The 21515-nt window shown below is 39.5% G+C and overlaps 1 protein-coding gene across 1 annotated transcript in view; it reads right to left on the minus strand.

Annotated features, from left to right (window-relative positions):
• SLC49A4 (solute carrier family 49 member 4) overlaps nucleotides 1-21515 on the minus strand; it is a 72580-nt gene that overhangs the window by 44861 nt on the left and 6204 nt on the right. The window contains 1 exon segment of the mRNA XM_039555461.1: nucleotides 6663-6756. Coding sequence (XP_039411395.1) covers nucleotides 6663-6756 — 94 coding nt within the window.

Genomic DNA, 21515 nt, shown 5'->3' on the forward strand with positions numbered 1-21515 from the left:
TATTATGGGAGCAGACTTGGAAGGGACCACAGCATCTCCCAGGCATCCCAGCCTCATGTCTCTTCTCCCACACTTAAAACAGCAAATGCATTTACAATGGTCTGAAAGGCAGTGAGTTTTGGGATTAAATTTAAAGGATTGGAAAACCAGTTACTCCAAAATTTATTCCTGAGAGCCTGCCGAGAGAGACAAGGATTTGCAAGGTGAGGAAGCAGCAATCTCAGGCCAAGACCCTTGAGGTCTCCATCAGACATCCTGACAGAGGAAAGGGATGAGGTGGGTGTACAGTGAGACCCCCTGGCACTGTGGTGACAAATTTCCTTGCATCCTCACACCGGGTTACTGTGCAGCCATCACACCTGTCACACAACTGTGTGTGGGGGCATTCTTCCCTTTATCCAGGTTTCATGGATAAGGACAGATAAAGTCAAAGCTGATGGTTTTTTTATTATAAGTTCTGTTTTCTTGTTTTTGTTTTAAAACTAACCCACTCCACAAACCAATTACTAAAAGAAGAAATATTTAAAGCAACATTAACAGTGGACATGCTCATCAAATATGAAAAGACGCAAAGTAAGCAGCACTGTAAACACAAAGTAGGCAATTACACTATGGGCTAATGAAGCAAAACATACAGAAAAAAAATTACCAGGGACGTGCACCAGGACTGGCTGCTATTGGGGCTGCTGTGGGAGAAAGCTGATTAAGATTACTTAGTACAAAAGAGGTCCTAAGTAGGATTTTTTTAGTAAAAGAGTAGGAGTGCACAGGAGATGCAGCAAATTAAGGAATGGGATAAACAAGACGTATTTAAATATTCCTGAATAATTTTTCTTAAGCGAGTGAAAGAGCAAGAGAGTGTTTTGATTATAATGCAGCAACTTCAATACAAATTCAATTAATATGAATTCTTTAAGGACAGAAATTAGCCAACATAATATGAGTCACAAACTAAAGCAAAGAACTCAGTATAATTAAAAAATTAAAAGCATTCTACAGTTAAGGATACCACCTGCCATTATATGAGATGAAGCTAAATATCCCACAGAGAATATAAATTCTCTTCCCTTCCAGCATAGGCTTACACTGGCTGAGGCCTTGTAGAAGTGCTGCCCACTAAATACTGCCGCAATACCAAGCCCTTTCTGAGTTTCTTTGATGTACTGGATTCAGTACTCCAAGAATTTACACAGGGTCTGTAAATTGCTAATTCAGCAGCCACGCTGGTCGCTGGTGGACGACACCCACAGTGCCATGGCCAAAGTCCAGCACAGGAGCAAAAGGAACAGTGTGTTTATGACCAGAACTGTCAAGTCATCTCCTTTTTCCACTAAAGCTGCTCCAGCTGAAGAAGCCAACTTGGCTGCCTCCGGAGTGGTGGCACTGATCAGGGGCTGCTGCTGCAACACAGGACACGCAGCTTGAGCACTGGCAGGTGGGACCACTGGGCAGCCAGAGCGACACTAAATCATCCCCCACTACCATGAACAAATAAGCAAAGCTGGAAAAATCATCACCACATAAGAACAACTCACAGGACCTTTCGTGTAAAAGAAATGCTTTGGAGCAGAGGTTAAAAAATAAATACCCTGTGTACAAGATGAAGCTGGTGGAGGTAATAAAAACAAGATAAACTGTTAAGTTACAGGAGCATAAAAAATACGTATTCCCCATGTGAACTTACTCAGGAATGACCTGCTTCCTTTTTTCCCCACTTTCCTCTTTTTCTGATCCCAAGAATTAACCCAGCTCAGCCGTTCCCCAGCACTGCAGCACAAACCAGCACCATCAGCACCAGGCAAGTGCTCAATCTTAATGTTTTCCCCCTCGGCTTGCTGAGCTACAACACACAAACAAGTATGTTTATTCACCTTTCTACTCCCAGACCCCTGCTTTAGATTAAATCCCTTTTTCATTGCTCTTCCCCAGTGAGGTAGGGAGCACAAAACACTCAGCACACTCTGTCTTTATTTCTTACAGGCTGATTTGTCTGCCATCCTCTCCTAACAGGCTCTTCTCATTCCCTAGAACACTTTAATTCCTCTTCTCCACAGATGCTCCGCTTTGGGTTGGTTGGGAGTTTTTGAGCACAGAAGTGTGTTCAGTATTCCCAGGGAATATGGGAATCCTAGTATGTCTTTGCTTTACTGAAATTACCTCTTCCGAGGTGCCCCTTTGCATTTTTCATGCATAAGAATGGTAGCTTACGGCAGCCTTAGGATCAGAAAAGACAAATAATGAGATGATCCTGTGTAATTCTTCAGGCTTTCAGGGATGAAAAAAGTAAAAATGTGGAATTGTTAAAGAGTAAGTCTAACAGGAGTAAAATACAAACTACGTTGCAACTCTGTAATAGAACCAAAATGTACCAAAGATGTGGTAATACAAATACAGGGCAGAAAAAAATGAGTTCACAGCAATGTATCTCAAGAGTAAGAAAAAGATTCAAAATCCCAAGAACTGGTAATACTAACAAAAAGACACAATTACAGAATCTACCAGCTATTGGTGTGTCTCCAATAAATGACTGTGTAAACAACCACTCTGTTTCCACTGTAATCCTCTGCGCTATTTTGTTGGGTTCCCAACAAACATTTTAATGGCATTTACTGCCAAGGAGTAACCTCTCACTGCCATGATTCAAGGTCCTCAATAACTACTTCTCTGTTGTGAAATCTAATGTGAAGGACAAACCCTACCAGCCCACAGCATAACAGGTTCTAACAAATTGCTTAATTAATGTGTTCAATACAAATGACAAATTATGTTACATCCTTTACTTCCATGTCTTTAATTATCCTGTCTTTCAAAACATTTTAAGAAGTCTTACATCACACAATCAGTCTTAAAAGCCAAAGATTTACAGCTGTGGGCTGATTTCATCGTTTTATTTCCTTCTTTTTTACACATTTCAGCTCATACAGCTTTTTGCCTAGATTTAAGAACTAAGATGTATGTAAACCTATTCCTAAACACAGAATACAAGGTAAATATGAAGTGCTATGTGGAGGGAAAAAACCAACTCTGATTTAATCAATTAAAAAATGCATCCCAGTAATGTTAATGTTCAGGATAAAATAACCAAATCCTAAAAGAGTTCAATGAAAATATTTACTCAGTGACAAGCAGGAGTCAGAAAGGAAAGGACTGGACAAAACACAGGCAAAAAAGCATTAGTGATGTTCTTGTAACCTCCAGAGAAGGGAAGAAGATCCAGGAAAGGTACAATTTGAAAACATCTTTTTTTCTTTTATGTTCTATATAATGTATATTAACTGTGAACTAAAAAAATAGGTGTGGCAAATGAAGTTTTCACAATATTTAGAAAGGAATAATAGTTTGGGGGTTTATTTTTAGAAGTCAAATTTACTGTCACATATCTGGCACATTTGACAAACCCAGAAGCTCATGGTACATAAGAAAAATTCTTTTTAACGTCCTTGTCTGTATGATAGACTCATTAACCCCACAGGTTACTGGGCTGGGGAGGAAAACAGGTAAAAGCATATGTACATGAGACAGACTCTATCAGTCCATGTAAAGGATGGATCCTCCATCTGACATGCAAGTTCACACTTCAACATTTTCCCCATCTACTCCCACTTCAGCCTGCACTGAATTTATGCAGCTCTGGCATGGATTTCCAGTATAGTTTTAGGTCACACACTGGCAGAGAAAAAAAATTTACCATAGAAAATTCACAGCTGCTTCAAGAGACACACTGAAATGTGCAACTTGAATTTTCCCTCATATGCAGAGGCATCAAATGTACTGAAAAGAGAGGTTAAGGTCTATGTTTAAAACACGACTCAGAGGACTGGAGATGATCTTAGTCTGATACTACACACTATAACCAAAAGAATAATTATAGACTGGAAAGGGGCTTAAGAATACACTTGGATATTACAGGTCTGCTTGAGATAAGGAGCATAAAGCAGCCAGGATTAAATGTCAGTCTTAACAGTGATTTCCTTACGTCTATGACTGCTCTGATAGGTGGTGGGCTTTAGCAGCTCTCCTTTATGTTAAATCACAAGAGCTTAGGGAGCAGAGACTGCTACAAAGTACAAAACCCCCAACCTGAACCTTACAAACCTCATGAACATGCTTTTAATTTTATGTATATTAGCTCTGACAGAATTGTCCCATGGAAATCTTCGGCATATTCCCACAGATTACTCACAGACTGAAGGAACACACTACAAAACACGCAAAAGCATTTAAAGAAATTCCAGTTACACTGGCTTCTGAAATGCTTCCAATTAGCTTGTGTGTGATCTTGTCCCTCTGACAGGCTCTGTAACATTCAAATTGTTCTATTAATGCATATACACACTCAGAATAAGTGCATTATTTGGTACTCAGCCAGTTGTGGCTAATGCATTAAGCAGTAATGCTCATCTCAAAAATATTATTTTATCTGGTATCACGCTTCAAATAACGGATGAGAACTGGCCTTAAGCCTTAGCCCTCCAAACAATGCAAGTTACATGGTATAAGGTCACACAGTCTGTACAATTATTTACAAAGTCTCAAGAAACTTCACTGAAAACCATTCTTTTGCTTCACGCAGTTGGCCATAATTAATTCTTGGTAGATTTTTAATCAAACTGAGTAAAAGATCAAGCTACTTCCTCATGTAGAGCTACAGTTCTTGAAAATTTCTTTTTTGGGAGTAGGATAAGTAGGCAAATTTATCAGTTTCAGCTGGAGATGATACATATTTACTCAGCATGAATATATGAAATTATTAACCTTTTCCATCAGGATTCTGTTCATACTCTTTTTTTCCCTATATAGTTTTCAATAAATTTTAACATCATGTTTTATGCATCTCACTCATCAGACTCTATAGAGTCCAAAGCCTTTCTTTTTCTAGTTGAAGAAGTTGTTCCTTGAATGTTTTTCCTTAGTTATGTATTTCATTGTTTTCCTAGACCTCCTTGCTGCAGCTATGCTGGAAAACCTTGTTTAAAGGTGCTAAGAATTTGTGGAAACTCTCCTTTGCATTCCCCAAATGATACCTCACATCTCACTTGGGAATTTTCATCTTCTCAGTTATTTACAGTCTTCATCCTTGTTTTGGTAAAGCCTAGGGCAGCACATGTCTTCTGGCACACACCATAAATGAAAAGCTACATAAAATACCGCATTTCATTGCATTGAAGTCATCTGTCCCATTTAAAAGCTATTGATATTTAACCCAAGACTGATGAGAATGAACAAACTGAAAGTCGAGCACCCCTTGACATTTCAAGAAAATGTAGACCAAGGGTAAAATGAGGACAACTCTCCCTGGCCACCCAAACAGTACTTTTCCTCAAAAGGGTCACTGTGAAGGGTAGCACAATATGGTTAGCTCAGCCTGCCCTGCTAACAGAGTCCTTGAACACCCTGTGAAAATGGGCAACAGTGGGCAACCAACATCAGGAGCACCTTGAGTGCTTTGTTATATGCTCATTAGACACCTAAGAAATTGCATTCCCCCTACCTGACACACTGCTCGTAGTTTACTTATGGGGGCTAGTTTTACAGTTAATGTGTTTTTTACATACCCAGTTCTCTCTCTGAACCTCTTTCTTTGTTTTACCCATGGTACCCAGTCATCAGCTTTCAACTTCACACCAAACATTTTCTTTCTCAGCTTAAAAGGCTTCCAAGCTGATTTTCAGCTTAAGCAATACTAACAGAAAAAAATAAAAGAAAACAAAAAACCCAAACCCAAATAACTTGCTTAAGTAATACCGGGACTGCCTGGTAGAATTCAAGCTGACTAGAATTCGAGTGGGAAAAAACCCAACCCACATAAAACATTTTATTTTTAAGAGCTTTTCTTAGTGTTTACATATTATGCAAGCATAATTAGCAAAGAACCAGTGCTACTGCTTTTTTAAAGTAGCAGGAAAGAGTAGTAATGCCTCCATACTCCCACCTCCTTCGCACTAAGAGGCGAAAGAAAGTTATGTGAACAACGAGTGATCCATATTCCCTGGCTGTACAAAATAAGCCCTACTCTTGTACTTACTGAGGATCCCCAGATTCAGGATATGCTGATGGAACAATTGAATTGTTTGGTTTGTGGGATTTTTAGGAAGGAGTCTGTTTCTATCACAAATTCTTAAGGTGCATGTGTACAGTAGACAATCATTTCACTGCAGAAGAAGTACAAAGCTACTTTGGAACATGGACTGGAAGAGACTACATGAAAAAAGCCATTTTGCACAAATTCATCTGTCTCACGGCATGATGCCATACATTTGATATGAGAAAATGAACTAATTATTTAACATTTGCATACAAATTACTTATTTTTGGGGTTTGAGGCATGACTCTCTGTGTGATCTTGGGCCAGTTTCTGAATTTCTCTAAATCTCTGGTTCCTTATTTGCAAAGCAGATTAATATTAGTTATGCGGGATGGGGTGAGGCTTAATTAACTCAAGCTTGTAAAGGGCTTTCTGATCTTCAGATACTATGGAGAAGAAGGACTAGAAAAACCCATTTAAGACGTGAAGAAGCATGTAAAACCATGGCCACACAACAAACATTTGGCATATCAGCTTCATCCAGAAAATCTGCACTAATATTTCTTTGTAGTAGCAACAAAAATTACATTAGCAGAAAGAATAAAATATGTATATTAAAAATAATTAATTCACTTACTTCTTCCTAATTTCTAGGTCTGAAACTGGAACACATCTCAGGCCAGCTCCCAAGACCATGAGGGATGATGTTAGTAACACTGTTACCCTCAGACCTAAGATGAAAACACAACAGTATTTTACAAGTTAAGTCAGTAATGTTGCAAAAGAAACATTGCTTAAATATATATATATATATATATACATACTTACATGCAGTCTCACAGAAATAACACATATTTCTTTCAAACCATAAGCACTTTGGTGCTGATATGAATTCTAGACACATTACGAAATCCTGAGTTATTTTCTACACTTACACTCCAGAATCACAAAGGCTTACTCCTCGCATAGTAATGCACAGGAGTGTATCCAAAATCTTTACAGACATTCTTGAAAGTGAAAACTGGTAACAAAAGTATCATCGTAAAGTACACTATTCCCTTTAGAATTAGAAGCATCGGGGAACATGCTCTACTGCGTCATCTGAAATCTAGGCAGACACAAAGAAAAATCTGGACTTGTTCATTCTTCTCCAACCACTTAATGAGCACAGACACAGCACTGTTATTGTTTTCTTTCATAATGCAGACACACATTTCATCCCAAAGAAACAATCATTTATTCACGGGGGAAAAAGTGTATTTTTTTGCAGTCCTTGCAATTAGGGTAGATTTTTGCTGCTCTCAGCTCAAATTGTCAGAGGTTGTAAATATCATACATTAGAAAAAAGCCACAATTGACTGATTCCTTGAATATGTTTTTTCCTCATGCGATTTTCAACCGAGAAGCACTTAGATTAGAAACAACCTTATCTTAGTGCTGCAATTCCTTTTGCCAGCAGTTGTTTGCTGCTGCTAAGGTGTTTCCATCAGCAGCAAACAGTGACAGCTGAGGGGCTTAAGCTCCAGAATCTTGCAAAACACCAAAATCATAAATATGCACAATTAAAAACCACAGAGAGAATCTGCATCTGTGAAGCTGTAAATTTTGAAATAATTTCACAGCAATAAATAGAAAATAAAGGGCTTCCATGTCCTTAGTAGAATATAATAAAAATCATTAATGATGACAAACACAGAGTATCTCTAACATTTAGATAAAACTAGTAATTATCGAAAATACAGATGGTGAAAGAACCTGTCCTATGATAAGTCACCTATCAAACAAACTACCTTGATTCTTTCTAAAACTGCCCATTTTCAGAGGAGTGCTCCCTCTGTGACTCCTGTAAACAGTACAATTCAACTAATAGTTGCATTAAATATTTTGTCTCCACGTATTTTACTAAAATGTAATTTTACTGATGAGACATAATTTTGCTCATATTGTGACAGCTCATAGTGAACCTCGCTCATGGGTATGCAACTCCTGGAGCTGGACACTGCACAAACCAAACCTAAGACAAGTTTCTCTCTCAATCAGCATAGCCCAAGACAACCCAAACAAAATTAAGTTAGTAAGTTAAGTTACAGGTTTTCTGAACTGGAAGTCTGACTTCCTTTGGTAAGGCTCAGTCATTAACAGAAGGAATGCCAGCTGCAGTGATGTGACTCCGAAGGACACCTCACAACCCTAATGCCCGGAAGTATCATCAGCCAAAAATATTTCTTTCCTGGGAAGATTTCCCAATGCCTCCCTGACTTAGTTGCTTCACTCTGTGGTCAACCAGCAAATGCTGCTGTTAAACTGGTTTTTCTAGTGTGTTCAGAAAGCCCTAAATAAATGCCCGCTTAATATGGCTGTTCAAAACCTTCAGGTTCTTATGTTTACTGGGCCACCTGAGTCTTCATGCCACACTTAAGTCCACATTACCATATTGTCTATGCTGCGGGGGCAATTTCTTGTATCTGGATTGCATACATGATGCTTTTGCCTTTTCTTCTTGGAAATGAATCTTTGTTAGCACTCCTTTTGTGTATAATGAAAATCTGTATGCAGTAAGGATTGGAATTTTATTGATGGAGGATTGAAATACAAATCTTTGATCTGAAAAACCTGAAGTTTTCCATTAGGAAATGCTATCGAAACGTTTCAGGAAAACTCTAGTAATGTACACATCACCTTACTTTCCATGCAAACTAGGATCTTTTTGAACAACATTTCACGAAACACGGTGTGTTCTGCCTTTCTAGAGACAAGGACAGCATGGAAAGTGCTGCTCATGGGGCGCTGCTTAAGATACAAGCCAGGGGCAAGCCCAGGACACAGCAGTAAATGAGAAACAGAAATTTAAGTTTCAATCACCACAAGAAACAAAATTATTGTTTCCATATAAAAACCTTCTATTTGATTTCTAATTTTTTTTAAATCCCTAAAGCAAAAAAAGCAAGAAAGTTCTAAATTAAATCTGCACAAAAATTTCCTTAAAAAAACCCCCAACATGTAATTTGGTGAAAAATTAATTAGATGCTGAAGTTTGCCTCCAGCCCTAAATCTAAGCTTAACTTTAATGTCAACCTCACATGTCAGGTAGTTTTAAAGTAAAATTATCTGTTAAAGCCTCAAAATCATGTATGCCTGATCTCTCCATTCTTTGAAGTCCTAATCTTGAATATTACTTACTGTAAGGTGTCCCTTTTAAATGTTTTGATTGCACAGATTATTCTCTGTCCTTTTTTTCTGTTTCTACCTTAACATGTAAGCATACCCCTGAAAATTCCTTCAGTTAATGCTGCATGTTGAAAATGATGACACCAGGATGAACAAACAACTGCCAGACAAGCAGCATATTAGACATTTTCTTTGCTAATTACACAATATAGTTTTACCCTCTAAGAGCCTCTGCCTGTTGTTTTGCTTTACATTTTACCTCTTTTTCATCTTTGTTAGAAACCGGTCTTTTTATTTATCTCAGTATTTTTGTTTTGAACACTGCAGTTGTCCTGACACTGAATTTGACATCTTGTATTACTCTAAAAGGTTCACCCCAGAGTGCTTAAGATAGCAACCATGCATCATGGGGACTATAAACCAAAGTAACCAACCAAGCTTGAAAAACAGTCTGTGAACCCTGCAGAAAATTATGTCTCTATTTTAAAAGATCTAAGTAATTCACTCAACCAAGAGATTTTGTGTAGATGTAATTAACTTCATTAATTCTACCCTGTAAATGCAAGTAGTAATTGGAGGGAGGGAGGAAGGAGGGTACAGCTTCTTAAAATCCATCATTCAGTTTCTATCCCTTTCTATCCGTGGTTTCTGAAGGGCTAGAAGGGGAGGAAATTCCTTTAAACAAGATTTTCTGCCAATGGGTGAAGTTGTGTGTTCTTTACGCCTTGTCTTCTTAGCTGCTCATTCCCATCCTGTTCTTGCAGGAGGTTTCTGGGCCCCATAGGTGGCAGTGACTCTTGAGCAAACTGCGGCCTCATTCAGAACAGCCAAACCTCACTGACAGCAACAGAAAAGTCCAAGCAAGCAGCAGAAATTGAGTCAGTAATAAAAAAGACATATTAATTATCATTTATGAGTGTAACAGTCAATATTGTTCAACTGTTTAACCCTCCTGTGGCTCGTAACACCATCTGCTTTATGACTTCAGCAGTCAATGCTGCATTTGCAATTCTTTTTAAAACAACTGTCTTCAAACTCCAACTACTATCAGAGATTTAACAAACTCTCAAGCCACAATCCCCCACCACCCACAGCCCAACACAGAGCGCAAGCAGAACCCCACCATGCTGGCATGTGGGGGAGCGGCTGCCAGTGGCACCCAGCTGCTCTTCAGCTCCCTCACAGCAACATCAAGCGAGAGCATCCACTACATTGGTGCTGATCCCCCACAACTCCTCCAGCATGCCTTACTTTCAAGATGCTTTTCAAAGTATATGAAAAGAAAATGCATTCCCCCACCCCCCACATTACTGACTTTAACCCAATGAGTGAATTACTATGCTCAGTTTAATAAGAAACTTAACAAAAGATGTTGTATGGCTACAATGAAGTCCTCATTCCAACAATTTATACATTACAGCTTGGCATTCACAAGGAGAACGTGATTGACTCGTTCCTGTGCATCGCCCACCTGAGCCCAGCACAGCAGCTCCCTTGGTTCCCCACTACTGCTAGAGAGCACCGCAAGCAGCCCCTCCTAGCTCAGAGCATCATACATGGCAGACATTGTTTGAGTGTGGTTTCCTCCCTACAACGAAGCATTCATCCGAGGGGAAATCCCAGTCAGATGGGCAGAACAGACAAGTTTTCACCTTTCTCCTTTTATTTAATGGAAGTTTGGCCAGAGGAAAGGCTGCTGGATCCAGCCCTTCTCCGGGCACGGCAGCAGTGATTTCCCTCACACAGATCACACACCCTGCTCTTAGATGCAGTAATATTTGAGGAGTTTTCCAACTTCCCCTGTAGATACTAAAAGTGGTTCTCACAAATACCAAGTACAACAAGGCTCTGAGTAGAAACAAGTGACATCAGCCTGCTGCATTTTTTCACAGTTTTTAAAGACCAGGATGAAAAGGCGAATGGTCCCTTCTGACATTGAACTGAAAGCATTTGCTTAACTTCCCTATCATTTTGACTAAAACATATCTAGCTAAGAGAAAATAAAATGTAAAATTCTGTCTTGGTCCACACACACCAGGATATTAAAAACTCATCTATTGCAACAGCTGTTCCAACAATTCACTGTTAAATTGTGCTTTTCCTCCCAATTTAAAGCAAATTCAAAGACATTCTTGTTTTGCCTTTCTTGACAAAACAAACCCCTGTTCCTGCATGCTTCCTTCTACGAAATGTAACCTAAAAAAAGAATTTTTACATTTGGGTTCAGTAAGCAAAGTATTGAGCTCCAAGTCTTCCACAATTTTTCTTTGGACTTTTTTTATGTCTTGTTTAAATGCCCTTCTTATTGCTCAAACATTCTTTTTTAAATGGGTTTCTTTACTGGATGCTAATTCTCTGATTCATATGATGGGTCTGCTTTTGTCCCTCTTAATACATGCCTATACATTTAGCTATAATTTAAAAAAGGCTTAATTAAACAGCTCCCTTTATCAGGGAATCCTGAAAGCATTGCATACACTCACCATCCTCCAGAAATCTTTGGATTTTGAATGTAATTCTAGCAAAATTATACTAATAGCTGCAACATTTACTCTCATAACATCAATTATCTTTGCCATTATTGAAATACCAAAAAAAATTGGCTTTCTACTAAACACGGCAAATAAAACTTGCATTGTGCCTGCTCTTTGCCAAATTGACTATAGTCATTAAGGAGGATAAGTGGCAATCCTCTTTCAGAAGAGGCGTCCTTGCATCAAGCAATACAATTTTCAAAAGAAAAGAACCTTTTCACTGATGTAAAAATACTTTGTAGCTGAGATGTGGTCCCAATCTTTCTGCTAACATATGGAACAAACTTGAAAAGTCAGTATATTGGGCCTGCCTCAAATTCCACAAAGGCACTTGATTGCAGAGTGGCATAAATTGTGTTTGGAAACTCAATGGAAAATAAATACATTCTCAAGAAGAGCATCAATAAAAACTGGGAACCAAATACCAACACTGCATGCAAGAGAGAACAACTACCAGGTCATACGTAGCTAATCCAAAATTACAGATTCACAGATAATTCTGAGGTGGAAGGGACCCACAAGGACTGAGTCCAACTCTTAAGTGAATGGCCCATACAGGGACTGAACTCACAGCCATGGTGTTATCAGCACCATCAGCACCATGCTCTAATCCTGGTTTGGTGGCCAATATATCATTGGTGCTATTAATTGCTGCTTCTGTCGTTGGGTGCTATTAAGCACAACCAGGACCTCCCTTTCTCTCTGGCTACTTGATGCCGATGCTTCTGTTACTGCCCCATTCCAAACCTCTGTTTTTAAAACAAGCTGAAGCCAAGTGCGTCCATTCATTCCCCTGGCTTTATGTGGCACTGCCAAGACAGCATCCAAATTTCAACTGGAAAGATTTAGGACCTGGTTTTTTTTTTTTTTTCCTGATTGAAAATGAAGCCAACTCAAACATTCTGCAAGACAGGTGACAGCATCCTTCTGGCATCAAAATGAAAGAACCAAGCTCTATCACACAGAACCTGTCTGAAATAAATTAAACCCAGAGCTACATTTTAACCCTCAGTCTTGTCTAGGGCACAAGGAGATATTTTCCTGTTCTAATCCATAACACATCCCAGTTCCACCTTTCAGTGGAGAGTTGCAGGGCTGATTCCACCAGACATTGCTCCAATTTCTGTCTGACATAAACAGTTGGCAGATTGAGATGACCAGATGAAACATACTAGAAACTTCCTGAAATGTAGATGTAGGAGGTAATGATCTTCAGAGGGGCAATTTCTCTTTATAGTATCTTGCAGCTGTTGCAACAGAATCTGTCAGCAATTGCTGCCCAGTTAACAGCAAGGCTATCAGCAGGAGTTGGACATTTCTATAGAAATTGATTTACTTGCAAAATTTAAATTTGAGGAAACTAACTCTGTACACAAACACAACAAGCTGAAGTAAAACAGTTCCTATGATTTGGATAAGCTTTCTCATCAGGGTCAGAAATTCAGTAGAGCCAATATCCCAGAATATTCCCCCCATCACCACTGATGGGGGGAACCCACAGGGAAGTCCCTGCCAAATCAGGAAGACAGACAGGTGCCAACAAACAGATCTGACCCAAAGATAAAGTCATATCTGCTGCTTGTGGGACAGACACAGCGAGGCAGTGTGCCAACTGAAAGCATGAGGGCCAATACACACCCTTTCTTTTTTCCAGTGTTCCTCTCAGATGAAGAACATGCATTCTCTGCACAAACACAGTTATGTGCAACCTTGTAAGGAGAGTATCCCTCCCAAATTCTGAGGCTAGTTAAGAATCTTGTAGAAAACCTCAATATAGCTCAGAGACTCAAAGTACAAAATTTATCCAGTCAAGTGTTTCACAGAGAAGACACTCATCTTGAGGGAAATGACTGAATACATATAAAACAGATACGGAAGCTGACAGAATATAATTCTGAGAAACAAAACTAAATAGAATGCAATTGAGAGTTATTATGACAATCACACAAACACTCCACAATTCCTGAACTGCTGCATCTTTCTTTATGTGCACCCCGACTGTAAGGAAACCAAGACACTTAAGTACACACTCCAATTGCACTGCTCACTTCTGATTTGTATTGTAAATACTGTTCCTGTTTTTAAGTTATTTTTATTCTTTTCCACACACACCCCTCCCCAACATTCATTAAAGCACATTAAAGTCCTTATTCTTCTGTTTACTCTAGATACAAGAACTTGACTGCACCTGTTAGAAAGAACAACAAGCTCAAACAACCACATCAAGAGGCTGCAGGGTGCTTTCATCTCATTTGCATGGATGAAGCCAAGCCCACGTGAACAATGGACTTACTCTGTTTCAACATTATCCCAGCGTAGTAGGCAAGCACATAATCAATCTCTAAAAATAAATCAAGGAAAGTATCGCTTAATTCTCCTGCTCTCTACTCCTCTACATTTAGTTATCACAGACTTAATGACTCAAGTTCTTTACAGAGTTGGCTGCACAACCACAGATTTAACCATGGTTGGTGACACACTACACCTGTAAATACAAAGCAAGTATTTGAGAGTTTGTGCAGCAATCTAAAAGTCTGGTACTGTAAATAAAATAGTCCTGTTTTTAAGAACTGAACAGGCCTTATCTAAGCTTTCGGATATATAAAAAGGTAGTTCACAACTAATGAAGCTTTCTTCCATGTGGCACTGAAAGATTTTGAAGCATCCTCACAGTTTAACATCAACAATGGGAAAAAATGGAAAAACATGTAAATTAGAAATCTGCACTGCAAGTTTATACAAGTGATGCAAATTCTATTCAGCAATCCAGAGACTGACATTTTGCCTGAACAGATAAACAAAGTGCTCAGCTGAATGGTATTTGCCTGAAGATCAAAATGATGATTTTAGAATCAGTTATAGACCCTTTACTAGAATATCTCCTATTGTTTAATAACATGTTTCTTGACTTCAAAGGAGACCAATTATTTTAGCCAATTATTGTTATTATACATTTTACTGGAGAAAGCATCCATTTTATCTGCAACTAATCCAAGTGCAATGAACCTCTCTAAATGGTTGCAGAGCATCTCTGAGAGAAGAGAGCACTAGCCTGGGGCAGCAGGACCTGCCTTATGAAATTGGGCAGGCCATTTCTCTTCTGCTTCCCCTTTCTCTCTTCCCCCTGCCCTCTGCCTTGTTTATTCAGGCTATGAACACAGGGAAACAGGAGCCAATCTCACCGTTAGTATTAGAAAGTCTGTTAAATCAGGTTTTCTCTTCACCTGAGGTGAGTGCAGTGCTGGGACACAACAAAAAAGAGATATTTGAGTGCTTACTAAATCTGTGACATTAACAACACTTGTATGAGTTGTTCTTTCTTCTCTTACCACAGGTAGCTGCTTTCTACTCTCAATATCAATATCTAATAAAACATGAAGATTCAGGTGAATCATTAAATCCATCTTTGCCATTTGATAAAATTAAATCTACATAGTGGGACGTCCTAATGTGTACATACAGAGAGATGTAGAGCAATCACCAAAATACCCAATAATGCAGTCAGGGCTAAAGCTGCTCATTAATTCTGAAGCTAAAGTAGGGATGTCATTAACAAGTTGACAGAAAGCACAAGACAAGATGCTTTCACTCTAGCTCTCCCTGTTGTATTCCTGAATGAGCACCAACAACTTAAGCCCTTACAGCACCACACAAGGGGAGGGAAGCACTTTCTTTTCTCTTTCCACTCCTTTCAAGGACTCCCAATTGCACAGCAGGCTCAATTACCACACCACTAACTACAGAGCCTTACCTGTGGCAACAGAGAGCGAAAACAATCTCTATGACACACATCTACCAGGGAAGATGTTCTGTTGTTTTCTTGGTGATACTTGCTCACACCACTCAATGGAGCTTACTTTTTAAGAAGTACAGCGACATTTTGCTTTGCCTCAGCAGAGTATCAAGAAGCAACCATGCAGCAAGGATTGGCAGCTCCATTAAATACTGCCTAGTGCATCCGCTAAGCAGGACACTAAGTGCAAGATTTCTCCTTTTTATTATTCCTGCTGCAAGTGGGAGAAATAAAGAGCTGGAAGAGCTTCACTGATGTAATATCCATGCAGGTCTTGTGACTTATATGAAAGGTCACTGGAGTGAGCTTTCAAATTTTCTCTGTGTGAACAGTTTCAGTGTTACTTTAGCATTAAAATGCATCAAGCACTATTTAGGGTACATAGTTCATTCCAACAGACATCTTTTGCAGCACTATAATGAGTCCTAAACCCATCATATTTTTTAAGGTTCTTGATAAATTCTTTAGGTTCATGTGATTAATTAAAACTATAACACCACCACCTTTCTCAAGTATTCAAAAGGAATGGCTCTCATCAAAAAATGAAGAAGAAAACCAAAAATGTTTCTAACTGCAGTTACACTTGACATCCTGTATTCCAGAAAAAGACCAGCATTCTTTGCAAAAAGCAGAAGACCTCTCACTTTCAGAACACTCTGGCTGAGTCACAGTTCTCCAGCTCTGAAAACAGGAAAAATCTAAAAAGTCCGCTCTACTAAAAATCTGCATGAGAAAGCTTAATTTACAGCTTTTGAGGAAGTTGGAGCATTGATCACAAGCTCCTGCAGCACAATTAACAGCAACAGCACAGCTTCAGAGCCACAATAGCACATGCATGCGAGAAGCACTAAAAAAACGAAATTACGGCAGGAAGTGATGGAATAGCTCTGAATGACACCATTAGGAGAAAGGCAGGGCAAGCCACAATTTCCCTGGCCCTGGGAATATATAATAATATAGGTATAACTAAAAAACTTCTTAAATTTGTATCAGGTCCTTGGTCTGCTCAGTTAAGGCTATACCATGCTGCCACTGGGAGAAATCAAATACTCTCCAAGAAAATTTGTAAAATAATGAAACAACTGCCAAAACATCGTATTTCTTCAATTTACTTCTGCTCTTCTCAGCACTGACCATGGTTTTGGGGGTTTGGGTGTCTTTAAACAAGTATTTTATATAATCCAAATATTTTTATTTGACAATATCAGACTACAAATTTTCATAACAGGGAAGATTATTTCAGGACCTGTGTTATGCACTGTTTCATCAGTCTGGAAAGGCAGGCAAATATACCTGTTTTACATAGCTCCTTTCCCACAAGCAAAGCATTTCTTACCAGAACAAAAAATGCACAGGTGAAAAATCAGTAATGCAGAAAATATCCAAACTTCATTAACAAGTAATGAACCTCATTTTGTGTTTGCTTCAGACTTGTCTTTCGCACCTAAAACATAATATGAAACTAATTCCTAAAAACAACATCTGCTGAAAATAATGAATAAAAATTGTTTAGTTTACGCAGTTATATAATGCTTTTACTGGAACTCAGAAATCAGTAAAGCAGGGTTAGTTCAGCATTACCAAATGAAAATGGTCTTTTTTTGTTCATACTTAGCTTTTTCTGAGAGAAAAAAATAAGTATCATGTTAATTCTTTGAAGAAAAAACTCCGTTTTCTTTAAAGGAAATAGATTCAGCTTTTGCAGAACAACAGCTGATCTACTCTTCTTTCTCTTTAATAGAATTCTAAACTAATAGCTTGGAATTATAAATACAGTATAAACATACAGCTAGCAAAATGAATGCAATACAACTTTCCTATGTACTTTACTACTTCCATAATAAAAATCTATGAGAAAGCCCAGGGGACTTTGATAAGAGCGAAATTATTGTTGTCATTCACATTATGAAAGTTAGTACCAGCTACCTTTATGTAGCATGGCTGCCACACTATTAAAAACTCCCAGAAGAAAGGAGACTGGCAAAATGTCAATGTTTTTAAAATGCAGCAAGGCAATGGAAAACAAAACAGTATTTTAGCACTTTTTGTCCCATTCCACAAGGCTTTCCAGAAGGGCAGAGATACCAGCCAGAGGGGCCCCAACCTCTTCTGCATCCCACTGGTGCCTCCATCACGAGGACAGACATCCGTCACCACCAAAGCCACACAAGAAGGAACAGCCACCCTCCTCTGCGTCAGCAGCACCCAGAGGGCCCTTCAGGGAGCAGGCAGCTGTGGCCCGGGACACCTCCAGAGAGGCAGGGATGAAGGAAGGGTCAATTCACCCTCTGGCTGACAAGAGACACTGCCAGGCAGAATTCAGAGTGTGAAGAGGCCAAACACTGGGACCTTGTTGGAGATAAGAGAGGCAAAAAGGTCAATTGTGTCCCAAAAGATTCCCAACTCCTGGTTTTAAAAGCGCCTCTCAAGGCAGTTCACAAAAGCCATGCTGCTGACCTACAGTGCAGTGCAGGCATCTGCCCCCTCCCCATTTGCTGCTGGCTACCTCAGTCTCATTTCCTACTGCCTCTTGCAATATCCATCTCCCTGTGCCTCCTGCTCAACTCGTTCCTCCACCTTGCCCATTCCATGCACTTCTTGCTCTCTGGCTCCAGATCTTATTTCTGCATCTGTGCCTCCCATACTTCACCCACTATCTTGCTCCATACTCTCCCCTTCTCATCTATCCATGGGCTTTTCTCATTCCTTTGAGCCCTTTGAGCTTCTTGCATTCAACCTCTCCTACTCCTCAACAACCAAGAGGAGTGGAGAACAGAGGAAAACAGGAGGACAAGATGGGCATACCACAACACAGGTGAGGTAGGAAGTAGAGAAGAAGCAGTCATTAGAAAGAACTTGGGTCAAGAGAAGGTTATGAGGAGCAGTAAAAATACATGAGCATACAACACAGGAGATAGGTATCAGTGCACAGCTACCCTGGCCTTATACCCTTTGTAGTCAACTTCTAAAAGCTACTGTTATTAACAGTTAGATACTAACAAAATATCTTCCTGTCTGTCTTGATCCAGTTCAGGGATGCTTCAGCGCTTTAATTCTGCTTGTGTTAGCAGCTGCATAAAAAAAAGCAAGGGATCATATTTTACACTGGTAAATGATTTCCCTATTCATCAATTTCACAACATCATGGTGTATCAATTTACATACAGAATCACAAAGTTGTTAGGGTTGGAAGGGGCCTCTGGAGATCCGCTAGTCCAACCCCTCTGCCAAGGCTGAGGGTCACCTGAAGCAGGCTACACAGGATTGCATCCAGATGGATAGTGAGTGTCTCCAGCGAGGAGACATGACTCCATGACACTCCTGGGCAGCCTGTTACAGTGCTCTGCCACCCACAACATAAAGTTCTTCCTCATGTTGAGGTGGAACTTCCTGTGTTTTAGTTTATGGCCATCACCCCATGCTCACTGTGCTTGTACGTGCAGTGCACCAAAGCCTCAGAAGAGCGTTATCCCCAGATAACATGGCCATTATTATTGCCACATAAGCTATATGCAAATGTAATTATTTTACTTCCCATCATGGAAAAGTTCTTTCAAATCAAGCATGCAGCTTCCTGATACGCTTCAGCACGTAGTGTTTAAACAGCTGCCCCAGCACCCCTGCAAAGACCTGTGTGAAGAGTGAAAAGGGTACAGCAGTTGCATAAAGGAGAGCAGCATAAAGAGAATGTATGGAAACACAGCAGCAATCAGAGCTGGGGTGGAATCCCACCCAACAGAAAGACCTAGCTCCAGTACAGGACATCTATCTACAGCCATGATTGATGCTTTTCAACTCAACCTGGCCCAGCAGGAGGTATGAGGATTGCTACTCAGAATCAAGATAGCATTGCTATGAATCATAGCAGCATCAAGTTAATGCAACCCATCAGCTTGTAATTAAAGCACTCTGTGTTGCTAATGGCTGCGTATCAAGTGGTCTTTTGCAGCATGCCCGACCCCAAGGAGGGTGGGCCAATCAATTCTCTAATGAGCCTCACTTCGTGGACATTCATGTAGCCACAGTACATAAAATATAGCAACAAAAGCCCAGTTTGGTTCAGTCTTCCTTTTTCTTTTCTTCTGATGATATAGAGGAAAAGTATGTCTATACAAATAGGCACACCAGCACTCATCAAAATAAATTTTGTAAAACCAAGCTGATCAAATATCTGCTCTAGTGGGATTTACCTATATTCAGCTCTCTAATTGCTTCTTTCATCTCTCCACATGAAAAGCAACACTTCATCTCATTTCTTCCAAGATTTGTTAGCTTAGGAAAATTAATCACTTTCACAGAATTTGATAGGTGTGGATCAGTATCACTTACAAGATAATGAAATATGCATCATTAATAGCATGCAGTAGATGTCTACAGGATGAGAAAGACAGACTGGAGTAAAGCAGGTAATGTTCTTTCAAACTTCTTTTGTATTTGGCTCAAGTACATCAACCACTTGCATTTTCACCAAATACATGCACCTTTCACTTCTTATGAGTCAATGCATTCTCCCCCCATTCCTTTCTTAGCTGAAGCACTAAGTTCAGATTTAACTTTCATTCAATCCAAAAGAGCTTCTTGCTGCTCTTGTTGGAGTTAAAACCTTTGCCATTTTTAAGAGGCTTAAAGGTCATAATGGCCTGAAAAACTTTTAAGATCACCAAAGGACTTTGCCCACTATGGCAAACTGTATAAAGAAGCAACTGCTCATCTGTGACCACCCCATTGTGCCCCTCCCCCTTGAATATGCCTCCATGAATTCCTGGAAATTTGGACAGTAAGTTATGCCACCTGATGGGAACTTGAGATAAGATAAAGGTGGTACCATTTTCCGATTATCTCAGACTAGGAAGAGATAAACAAGCTGGGGGAGCACTGGTAATGAACACAAAGAATCCACAGGAAAAGCCTACTCAGCAACTGGGCTGAAAATCAGCTCTGACTGCGTCCAGTAGGTGGAGGCCATAGCCCACCCATTTAAGATGGGAAGCCCACCAACTCAAAAGAAGAGAAAGACCGAGCATGGGACTAATTAGCATTGGAAGAGAGGGAATCATTTAACCAATAAAATAAAAAAAAACCCCTGTGTAGCCAAATTATTCCTTTGTTTGCTAAAATGTATAAATGGTGAAACCCCCCAGTGAGAAAACCAGAAGAGGATCAACCAGATGTTGTCTGGATCCATGGTTGGTGATACCTTTCTACTCTATCTCTCTGTCACTCCCTATCTCTCTCTACCTCACATTTACTGTTAAATAAAATCTGTACTATGGACTTGGACATATGGTCTCCTTTGCACCTTAATTTGGGCAGAGGCATCTCTCTAATAATCGTAACAACTGGATCCTAACACCATAAATACTAAGCAGAATCAGCTGTTTATGATGAGACTACTCTCTCATCTCTGCATCACACTTCCCTTTCTTACTTGCTCCCTTTCCATCCTACTCACATTTTTGTATCGCCAAGTTTTCCCATGGGTATTTCTTGTAGGCTGTACTAACCTACCAAAGTCACAATGCCTAAAAACTTTTTCTGTTGTTGAAGTGTGTAAATCCTTTTGGCTTTATGTCACTAAGTTATATTAAAGTCTTACAGGCTTACGCCAAGTCTTACTGATGTTTTTAGCTTAGACTCATGCTTGAACTTAGCACGTGAATTATCAAATTGGTCATTTCAAAATACTGGGCACTCATCTTGCAGTCATGAATCTGAGAAAAGTCTGTTTTTGAGATCATGACCAAAAAGATATGAAAATGCATTTCTTTGCCAAAGGTGAAAATTCTCAGACTTTCAAGCTTCACAAGTCACCTATTTCATCCTTCTGTTAAGCACCTGTGACATGATAGAACTATGAATAATTCCATCAAAAACTCCCATTTTCTTGTGAGTGCCGCCATGGAAGTACTTCACATAATCCATCTATATCAACAGTGGAACCCATCAGCAACTACACTTGCGGCAATTCTTCTATGTTATTAGTAACACGCTCCAA

Source organism: Corvus cornix, chromosome 7, assembly GCF_000738735.6.
Source record: "Corvus cornix cornix isolate S_Up_H32 chromosome 7, ASM73873v5, whole genome shotgun sequence".
In the NCBI taxonomy this organism is placed as follows: Eukaryota; Metazoa; Chordata; class Aves; order Passeriformes; family Corvidae; genus Corvus; species Corvus cornix.